The following is a 10,075-nucleotide window of genomic DNA, read 5'->3' as shown; positions in this document are numbered from 1 at the left end:
ATCGTAATCGAAACATCAGTTTTCGGGAGGGTGCTAGCCAAGCATCCCTTCTTCGTTCACCGAGGACTCGATGCCGTCAGCCTCAATTGGTTGCCGATGTAGCTCGAGGTACTGGTCGGACGTACGACACGCTGCACAGCTCGGACTACGCGAATAAACGTCATATCTATGTACGCATCGTTGCAGCTCTGCGAGCTGGGTTCGCGCACCTGGTTCAGCACGCGGCACAAACGGTCTTAACACGCGGTATCCATTGGTCAAGATCCAAACCGCGGTCAGTCAGAATCCGGTAAATTAGACCCGGTATGCGGACATTCCCGGCAAAACACTTGTCTCTCTCTCATGTGGCAACATGTATCCGGAAACAGACAACTACCGGTGCTAAAAGAGCGCGTGATCGTTGTCGTCGGCCGGATCTTTACGTCCGTGATACCATTACAGTATCCTAAGGCAACACAAAGGCTCTCAGCGCTGATCTTTCTCGGAGAAATGTAAGCCAACACATGCTTCTTGCGTACCCAGCACTTTGCTGCTATCCCATATTTCTACAATATACAAGGAAAACACATTCCAACAAGCGCGTCAATGACCGTACATAAGAGTACTCCTACTAATCTTGTTGTCTCGGTAGGTTTGCCGTGACTGGAGTTCAACGGCGATGCCAACGCGAACGATATTTAGTCCGCTAGGACCAACGAGAAATCCGAACTGATCGGACGCTTGACGTGGCACTCTTCCGCGGCTATGAACCCTAGCCCTTTTCTGGGTATCAATTCAATTCATTATTAGCAATCACACTCGATTACGGCGGGCTGTCTTTCGTGTCTCCTGTGTTGGCGGCAGAGCAAAGACCATCCCGACGTATTGTGTGTACTGTGCAATACACCACTGCTCATTTCTATTTGTCTTTTCGGCGCATTACGATGGCACGCGCGTCAGCTGCAGATCAAACGCGGCCGCGGGGGCGCGGGGCCACACGTCCAGCACCTCGACGCGGCTGGCCGTTTTGAGATCAAACATCGCCTGCACCATGGCGTCCGGTGCGTCGATCGCACGGCCCACGTCGACAGTCGCCGAAACCACAAGCGCGTCTTCGGACGTCACGTGCAAACGCACAGTGGCCAATAAGTACGCCGCCCCGCCCCGTTCGTAGCCGTAGAGGGTTAGGTGTATATCGCCCGACATGGCCACGTGGCCGCGGTAGTCGACGGCGATGGTCCCCAAGCACGACTCGCCGTCCGGCAACACCCGAAGGCTGCCCAAACTTCCGTCCAATAGAAAGCTCGAGGGCACTGCAGTGAACCGCGGCGTCACGGCGCGGACCTACATCGAAATGCAATCGCAAGGACAGTCCAACCATCATACGTGTCGTACCAGAAGCGTTGGCGCGTCGAGTCGTATGTGAAAGGCCGTCGTGTTGCTCAGCCAGCGCAGGTAGTGGGGTAGCGTCACGCCCGTGCGCCACGGCGTATGAACGGTCGTCGACTGCCGCTGCCACGCGCCATTGAAGACCGAATTCCCAAAGGTAAACGATGGCCAGGACGGGTGTCCCTGCGTCGCCTACGTCGAAACTGAGCTTCCGTCCTCGTCGAAGAAACAAGGAGGTACGGCAATGTAGGCTTCGCGCAGTTGCGCCACAAAGCGCGGGCGAAAGTCCTGCACCGAAAACAGCGCGGGGGGCGGGGTGTGATGGGTGATGGCGTCGGCGACCGCACCGACCGTCGTTCCGAATGTGCTCACAACGCGGTCGATGGTCGGCAATAGTACATGCTCAAAGAAGCGATTAAAGATCGCTTGCGACTCGGGCTTGGCGAGGACCGCGGCGGCGTGCGTGAGCAGACACGCGTTGAACTCGGCGACGAACTCGCGGCCGCACAGCGCCAGTGCGATCGCAACGCAGATCTGATCGTGCCACGCGCTGTCGCTGGACGGGCGCGGCGAGCCGAGCGTCGGACACGCGACGCCGATGGCGTGGTGGAGCCAGGCAACGCTTGCAGAGGGCGCCATATCGACGCGAAAGGCCCGAATGTACGACAGCAAAATGTCGTAGGACGAGCGCGACGACGACGACGAACCGAGCTCGGACGGTGTGCCGCCGGCCCGCTTGCGCTTGTTGTATTCGCCGCGATACGACACGATCGTAAAGGGCGTCGACGTTGCAACGCCCACAACGCACCACACGTCCGGCGCGATCGGTGTGAGCACAATTGCCTACGTACGACGGCGTTGACACAAGTGGCGAGCGCAAGGACGTACGCGAAACACGTGGGCGAGGTCGCGCTGGGCCTTGCTGCGCCCGCTCTTCCAGCTGTACTGCCACCCGTTGAGCTCCTTTTCGTCGAATCGGAACGCATTCGGGATGATCTAATGCTGCTTGATTGGATGGTGGACGGCGCCGGCCGTACCTCGTCTCGGACCGCACTCACGAGCGAGCCGCGCACGTTGGACGGCACGCGGAGCTCGCGCTGGACGAGGTTGGCGTCGACAATGGTCCCGACTGGGTACGGGTCCTCGTCGCTAAGCGAGAAGAGCCCAAACACATGCAGGGGGTGCGTGTGGGGCGTGGCCCGTACGTAGAGCGACGCGCCGCAGTTGCGGTAGTGGACGTGGCCGGGACAGCAGTGCGGAAAGCAGCGCAGAATCTATGGACGGTGAGGACGTGTCAACGGCTCGGGCCGACCTTTTGGCCTTGAGTTTTCTGGCATCTACAGGGCAACAACGTAGTGTGACGCTATCGGCAGCAGACGGCAGCAAGAGCGTACCGGACGTAGCTCGGTCGAAAGATAGGGCTACTGCTATGGACGCAGTCGACGAGGAAGAAGTGGCAGGTGATGCTCGTTGCTAGCATCGCTTATATGGACGCGATGGCGCAGATCGGACGACGGACGTCCTTGTAATTTTTACTGTCCGATCGCCCAGCCGGTGAACTGCACGAGGCGAATCCAACTGTGCGTGCGACACGACTCATGGTTCGGGTTTGCATTCGGTCTGCTTCTCTCAAGTCGACAGTACCTCTCGGCACGTCGTTTGTGATCATCACGTGCGTCCCACGCGATCAGGCATGTGTGTCCACTCGAGCAATCGCGGGCGACAAGTGCCATCACACTCGACGCAACTTTCAAAGTTGGTTGGTACTGTATGCATTCCGGGACGCCGTCGTACCACACGGCTGTATGCTAGCCACCTGCTTGGGTGCGGGGCAATCAAGAACAGAAAGCACGTGCAGTCAGGGTGAGGTGATTGCACATGGTGCAAATGTTTTTAATCGATTTTAGTCGATTCCAGACCGTGTTTAGTAGCCAAGATCCAGTAGTATTCCGGCACTATGGTAATAGTTGCCTATCTCTCGTCATCTCGTCGCATGGGTGGCCGCGCGACGACAATATGCAGTCAACGAGGTGTGTGGTTATGATTCCGTTGTGATTAGTACACACGAGTCATCGCGGCAACGCAGTGCCACTGCCAGCAAGTGCCACCTCGCAAGTGCAATCTCGCAAGTCATGGCGCACGAGTATAGGTCATGTGCAACGAAGCGACAGGCGCGAGCAGCCACTCCGTTTGGCACACGGTGACGCGTGTCGACGCGTCCGCGTCGAAGAAGGCGTCGTCGACGGGCGACGGTGCATTGGCCCGGTGCACGCGCACTGTGTACAGTAGTGTCTGACCATCTCGAGGCGCGATGTGGACCTCGGCAAGGAGGCACATGTTTGCATTGCGCTCCAAGAGATACAGCGCCAACGTCACGTCTCCGTGCGGCCCCATGAACCCGACGTAGTCGACGATAAGGTCGGCCAGGCACGACTCGCCGGTCGGGAGCACGCGCAAGCTGCGAGGACTCGCGTCGCACACAAACTCGGAGGGCACGGTACTGAACCGAGGCGAGTTGGACCGCATCTAGTCACACCATGAGATCCGACAACACGGCGATTGCTTACATGCAGCGTATGGCCCGAAAAGCGCTGCTGGAAGGACGACATGTTGTCGAGAAAGCGGAGGTAGTGCATAAGCGACGTCGAGAGTGCCCAGTGATGCACCACCGTGGCTTCTTGCTGCCACACCCATGAGCCGTCCACAGCGCTGCCGGCACTCGGGCTACGGAAGCGCGTCGGCGCCAGCGTTTGCGTCTACACCATTGCGTCGTGAGGGGGTAGGGTAGGGATAGGTCAGTGTACCAGGATATACGACTCGCGCATCTGCGCCACAAACCGGACAAAAAAATGGTGGTCGGTGCTGGGCGACATCGCACTCGCCACCTCGACCGCCGAGACGTGGTGCTGGCTTAGCACCGCTTCCAAAATCGGAAAGAGCACTTGCTCCATGAGGCACTCGTAGTAGACGCGCTGGAGGTCGGTCTTGTCGAGGACGGAAGCGGCATTGGCCACCAAGACGTCATTCATACGCTCAAAGACGTCCTTGTGGCTCAGCGCAACAATCATCGCAAGGCAAACATTGTGGTACGCGGTGCTGACATCGGACGCCGGTCCGCCCGACGCGACGGGCAGCGGCAGCGGCACGTGCACGCGGAGCCACTCAAGCAGCGGGGACGGCGTCGCCTCCAACGACACCGCTTGCAAGCTCGACAAGATGGTCATCAAGTGGTCCGAGCTCGTGCTCTGCGGTGCAAAGTCTTCGATCTGGAGCTGCTCGCGCTTCTTCTTGTTGTGCTCGCCGCGGTACGACACGATCGTGAACGGGGTCGACGCCACGGACGCAATGAGGACCCACTCGTCGTCGTTGGAGATGGCGGCTTCAAACACATATGCCTAATTCGTTCGCTCGTCAATATGCGCAAATCGTTATGGGCTACCCGAAGGACGTGGGGAAGGTCCCGCTGCGCCTTGCTCCGGCCGCTCTTCCACGCACGCATAGTGCCAGCCATCCACGAACTTTTCGTCAAAACGAAAATGCCGTACCGTGTTCTCGAGCGACGGCAGCCGAAGACCTTCGTAGAGCGTACCAAAAACGTTGGACCGCGACCGGGTGTGCGCCTCAAAGTAGCTGGTCGGCACCACGTCGTGAGGGGCGAAGACGTCGTCGGTCGCGGCTGTGAAGGCGAGCACCGCCCGCAAGGACGCGAGTTGCGACCGCGGCTGCACCGCAAGACAAATGGCCGTACCGCAGTTGCGGTAGTGAATGTGTTGGGGACAGCAGTGCGGAAAGCAGCGCAGAATCTACGGTGCCTTCATATCCCGGTGCTAGTACAAATAGTGGACAGTACCTTTTGGCCTTGGGATTTTTGGCAGCTACAAGTGCAATGTGAGCTGCGACGTAGTAGGTGTAGTGGGATGGCCGCGTACCGCACATACGTGGGCTGGAAAAGCGTCCCGTGGGTGCACTCGGGGAGGTAGAAGGCGCAGGACATGGCCAATTGAGAAATAGTTGGAGTGCCAACTTGACCACGTGCGAGTGACGCGCCGAGTACGCGTCATTACTGCACCGAAAATTGCTTTTTCCGGCACGCGCGTGGAACCCAACCTTCTCCGCCCCCATCGGGCGTGGTAATATGGGAAGCGGATCAAACGAAGGACTCGCATACCTATTGTACACGTCGCCTAGCCGTCGGTGATTGGCTACTGTCCAAAAGTACGTGGTCGACGACGCGCCAAATGTCAGTGGTCATGTAATGACACTGACGGTCACCGACAGTATTGATGGGCCGCCCCAGCCCTACAGACTCGTCGACGCAGGGCGCGTCGGCAACGGCCCTAGTTGCATCCCACCGAACTCGAGCACCCCATCAATCACGTGCCATCAGAACGCAGTGCCAAGGTGGCACCAGCACCGCATCGAGCAGAGGCTGGCGTTCGCAGAAATCTGTAAACGCATCTTGTTTCCGGGCAGTGAACGACGCCAGCTGGTCATTGTGCCGAGGTCGAATTGCTCCTGGATTTCGAAGTAGCACTTCAAGAAGCAGACTCAAGAAGCTGCTCACCAAGGTTCGTGCGTCGGAATACCGTGTGCCATCAGTCAACAACTGGCCAATACGCGCTCTCGAAACGCTGGCAACAAGGAGGTAGCGACCTCTGCAATGTGCTCCAACAACAGATGTTCGCCGTGGAAGTCTCTTCCAGGCGTAGGAAACAAGCAGGAGGCGCTGTCTCCGGGGTCTCATGCGATGCAACGTCGCCGGTGGTTTTCAGCATACAAGTTCTGATTTGTCGACTGCATGGGCTTGCGCAGTGCCAAATCGACATTCGTCGTCATCGTTACTGTATATGGCAACTTGGAATGCACACATCCCATATGTGTTGGGAACGCTTTCTGATGGGACGACCGACCGACGGGGTTTTGTTGTTATTTGTTCATGACCCGCTTCAGTGGCAGGTATCACGCTCCTGCACTGGACGCAAACGCTTCGGACCTCTACCGTCCACCCCACCGACCAGCGGCTGTAACACAGCGCGTCGTGGACCACCAGCGTCGGCTTCATTCGTATCCAATTACTGCGGCCAACGGAGCACGAAGGGACGTCTTTCGAACGGCGTCGTCTCTCGAAGTAAGAAGGATAGGACCGTCTTCACGTCCCTCATGTTTTTGTGACCTGCGTGGGTTGCCGTACGGATAAACCGGAGGTGTATCGGGATGCCACCGGAGACTGCCACGTGGACATTTGCGTGTCAAAAAATATGGCGCCGTTTCGATTCGTGGCCAAGGTGCTTACTGTATACGCTAGTAGTACGATTAGTGCGTGTATAAGAGCATCCCCAGGAGTCGTTTTCATTTTATTGCTAACGGGTGGCTTTGGAAACGACCAGTTGGCAATAGAAATGGAGCTCCCCAGCAGCGTTGCCAAACGTTGCCAATCAACAGCTGACAGATCAACATTCCGACGATGGCGAGGCCCTCCACCGGTTTCAGGGCGACGCCGTCGACGCCAGCACTGACTAGGCCGTCCTACTCGCGGCCACGGGCCGCGCTTAGCTAGAGTCATCAAGGCAGTTCATGACTGTGCGACGGAGCTAACCGCATGTCAGTGGGCGCAGCGACGCCTTGTGTGCAGATATGATTTGCCCAGATCGCTCAATGCGAGTGCCATCCGAGAGGTTCCTGCTACATCTGGGGTCTCTGTGTTGCCGGCATAGCTGTCCTCGACTGTGGAAAACTCCGAGCTGTGTTCTGACGGCGTTTTCATGCCTTGAATTCGTCCATTGCCCGTCGCATGGGCCTTAAAAACGATTGGAAATGCTGGCCGATGTTTTTAAAGTCGACCGCGATAAAAACGACCGGCAAATTTTTACAAATTTTTAGAAATAAAAACGCCTCTTGGGGAGGTCCGTTTTTAAAAATTGCTATATTTACGTATAAAAACGACTGCTGGGGATGCTCTAATGTATGCTATCAGAACGACGACGGCGCATAAACCCGGACTCTCAACACCACATTCTTGAACCGAGTGTCGCGCGCTTGCCACCGGGTGTATAGCCGCGCGGGTCGTGGCCATCGGCGGCCAGTGCAGAAGCTTCACACTACCTCAATATATTGGAACAATGCGAGGAATGTGTCGCGATGCTACTTCGACCACCATCTGCGTCGTATGTACCAACTTCCATCTGCGATGACCCACCCCGTTCGTTACAAGTCACGCTATCGTTTATAGATGCTCAGCCGCACGATGGTAGGTTGATAGGAAGGTGCCGAGGGGCTCGGTGGCGCCCAGTGCAGCGACACGCAACGACGCACGTACGTCCAAAAGCGCAGCGTCGTCGAGGCACGCCCGCTCTAGCTGCACTCGATACACAAGGGCGTACTCGCTACTCGGCCAGACACGCATCGTTGCCAGAAAGCATGACGACCGGTTTCGTTCGTAGAGAAAGAGCCGCAGCTGGAGCTCCTTCCCGGCCACGAGGCAGCCAGTATAGTCGACAGCTACTTGGCCCATGCACGACTCGCCCGACGGCAAGACGCGCAAACTACGCACATCGCCATCAAGTACGAGTTCGCACGGGACGGTGGAAAAGGCGGCTGGCGTCGACTGCATCTAGAGTTGATGTACGAATGTAAACCCACATACAAGTAGAAGGCTTTGTCGATGTACTTGAAGTGTGTGTCCGACAAGGCGCTGGGTAAACGAGCCCGAGTTCGCGAGGTACCGAAGGTAGTGCGGTAGCGTCCACGGCAAGGCATCGAGCGCCGACATGTCGGCTGACGACCAGACCCACGTTCCGTCCAGAGGTGTTTGCACCGGTGTGAGCTCGAGGCGCACCAGCGTCGACTGCGTCTAGCACAAATATCGCATCCAAGGTCGGGAAAATGGAGATGTCGGGACGGCTACCGTGATGTACGCCTCCCGGAGCTGCGCGATAAAGCGCGGGGTGAAACCGTCGTAGCTGCTTGTGCTGGCACTGATGGTGTCGGCCACGTCGGTGAGCGAGACACCGCACGACGCCTGGAGCTCGGCGTCGAGGTAGGGCACAAGCACACGATGCAAGAGCGAGTCCGAGACCCGGCTGAGCGCTGCCTTGTTGAGCACCGCCTCGGCGTGCGCCAAGAGATAGTCGTTGACGCGCGACAGAAAGAGAGGATGGGCGAGTGTCAAAGCCACCACCATGCTGCTCGTGACATGGTCGGGTACGGTGAGCCCCGGGCGAGTGGTCGCGGCGGGTAGCAGTGGTAGCGCGTGAAGGCCATGCATGACCAACAGCCGAGCTTCGATGCCCCGGAGCACGTCCCGTGGTGCCGTATCGAGCCGGTAGTCGCCGAGAAAACGAAGCAAGCGATCGAGTGATGACACCGACGCATCACGTTCGTCGTCCGACAATGATGGTGACGCCGGTCGCTGGAGGCGCCGGGGAATGCTCTGCGCGTGCTTCTTCTTCTTGTTGTGCTCGCCGCGGTAGGATACGATCGTGAACGGCGTCGAGATGGCAACCGCGACGACCGTCCACCGGTGCGCATCAACTGGGTGGAGCACCACCGCCTACGAGCCGTCAATGCCCAGTGCAATGTACACTATCAAGCGTGCGGATACCCAAAGGACGTGGAGGAGGTCGCGCTGGGCCTTACTGCGCCCACTCTTCCAGCCATAGTGCCAGCCATCGGCTTGCTTTTCATCAAACTCAAAGTGGCCGTTCTAGACACGCTCGCTTGTGATCGACAGAGAGAGCTGCAACAAGCTACCTCGTCGAGACGCGAACCTTCGAGGTGCGTCGCGAGCGGGCTCTCGTGCGATCGAACTCGCAAGTCGTCGAGGTAGATGACGTCGCCGACGCGTGGGCGGACCTCGGTGGCGAGACCAAAGGCAGCAAACGCCCGCGCCTCGATGGTTGAGGTGACTGCGATGCGGATGGCCGTGCCGCAGTTGCGGTAGTGGACATGGCGAGGACAGCAGTGTGGAAAGCAGCGTAGAATCTACAAGTGGTGACAGCTTTGCCTTCAATGCGTCGGGTCGGGTACCTTGTGCCCACTGGACTTTTGACATCTGAGCGTGTAGAGGAGACCGTTTGCGTGAGATCACGAGCGAGTGCAGAAGGGTGTACGCACCGAACGTAGCTGCTCGAGAAGAGGTCGTCGTGACCGCAATAGGGCAGGTAGAAGGTCGCCACCTGCATGCTAGTGTACTGCTGCGCAAGTACTGGTGCAGGTCCACGAAGAATTAAATTGTGGTGCACCCAAGAGTTTGACATGGTCGTCTCATCAAATGTATAGTGCGGTCGCCATATATATATAAAACTCAAGTTTGCGACATGAGCCTCAAAAAGGCAATTTGGCCCCTGATTTCTGCCCAGTTGGTTCTTCTTCTTCTTCTTGGCTCAAGACGACTCCTCGAAGGACGCCGCCTTGCCTCTGCTGCGAGACAACGTGAGTGCAAGGCCACGCGTCGCCAAGCGACAACCGCTGCCGATCCAAAGTAGCTAGCCATTGACCTATCGGACCGGCGGCTGGCCCGCCATCGCAACCGTTCATTCGCAAAGCTTCCTCCCGCAGCTGCCGACCACTTACGGTAAGTAGACCACTTTTGCACGACTGGGCAGCGCGATTCGGTTGTGTGACAAAGCAGTGCGCTTGGAGCTGTACGTGGCGCGCCATCCCACGCTCACCCAGGATGCTACGTGGCGCCGCCACAGTACTCGGTTGA

At 57.9% G+C, this 10,075-nt stretch overlaps 2 protein-coding genes across 3 annotated transcripts; both read right to left on the bottom strand.

Moving 5' to 3' along the window:
* Positions 1-858: 858 nt before the first annotated feature.
* Positions 859-5,362, bottom strand: SDRG_14838 (hypothetical protein; the record flags this gene model as incomplete). The annotated part of the gene is made up of 12 exons (XM_008620995.1): positions 859-1,323; positions 1,375-1,560; positions 1,609-2,211; positions 2,257-2,364; positions 2,406-2,642; positions 3,538-3,894; positions 3,936-4,124; positions 4,173-4,763; positions 4,808-4,852; positions 4,914-5,171; positions 5,219-5,243; positions 5,298-5,362. The coding sequence occupies 12 exons, from the start codon at positions 5,360-5,362 to the stop codon at positions 919-921; spliced, it is 3,069 nt and encodes a 1,022-aa protein (XP_008619217.1). The 3' UTR covers positions 859-918.
* A 1,952-nt stretch (positions 5,363-7,314) lies between these two features.
* Positions 7,315-9,627, bottom strand: SDRG_14837. Of its 2 annotated transcripts, none has more exons than XM_008620994.1 (7): positions 9,481-9,627; positions 9,394-9,418; positions 9,118-9,348; positions 8,969-9,070; positions 8,273-8,917; positions 7,523-8,218; positions 7,315-7,466 (listed from the first exon to the last, which is right to left on the bottom strand). In XM_008620994.1, exons 1-6 carry the CDS (start codon positions 9,621-9,623, stop codon positions 7,979-7,981), a joined length of 1,386 nt encoding a protein of 461 aa, XP_008619216.1. In that variant the 5' UTR covers positions 9,624-9,627; the 3' UTR covers positions 7,315-7,466; positions 7,523-7,978. The 2 variants fall into 2 exon arrangements, with proteins under 2 accessions (XP_008619216.1, XP_008619215.1); XM_008620993.1 differs by lacking the exon at positions 7,315-7,466 and having other exon boundaries at positions 7,550-7,978; positions 8,036-8,218; positions 9,481-9,548.
* Between the last annotated feature and the right edge of the window lie 448 nt (positions 9,628-10,075).

Source organism: Saprolegnia diclina, assembly GCF_000281045.1.
Source record: "Saprolegnia diclina VS20 unplaced genomic scaffold supercont1.78, whole genome shotgun sequence".
NCBI classification, from domain to species: domain Eukaryota; phylum Oomycota; class Saprolegniomycetes; order Saprolegniales; family Saprolegniaceae; genus Saprolegnia; species Saprolegnia diclina.
This window is presented reverse-complemented; position numbering and strand designations above follow the sequence as displayed.

Bases quoted from the DNA above. Each gene is read 5' to 3' on its own strand.
- SDRG_14837 (XM_008620993.1), bottom strand. From the start codon at position 9,548: ATGCAGGTGGCGACCTTCTACCTGCCCTATTGCGGTCACGACGACCTC. The intron at 9,419-9,480 runs GTGCGTACACCC...CTACACGCTCAG, and splicing joins TTCTCGAGCAGCTACGTTCG to ATGTCAAAAGTCCAGTGGGC. The intron at 7,979-8,035 runs GTACATCGACAA...CATCAACTCTAG, and splicing joins TTGTCGGACACACACTTCAA to ATGCAGTCGACGCCAGCCGC.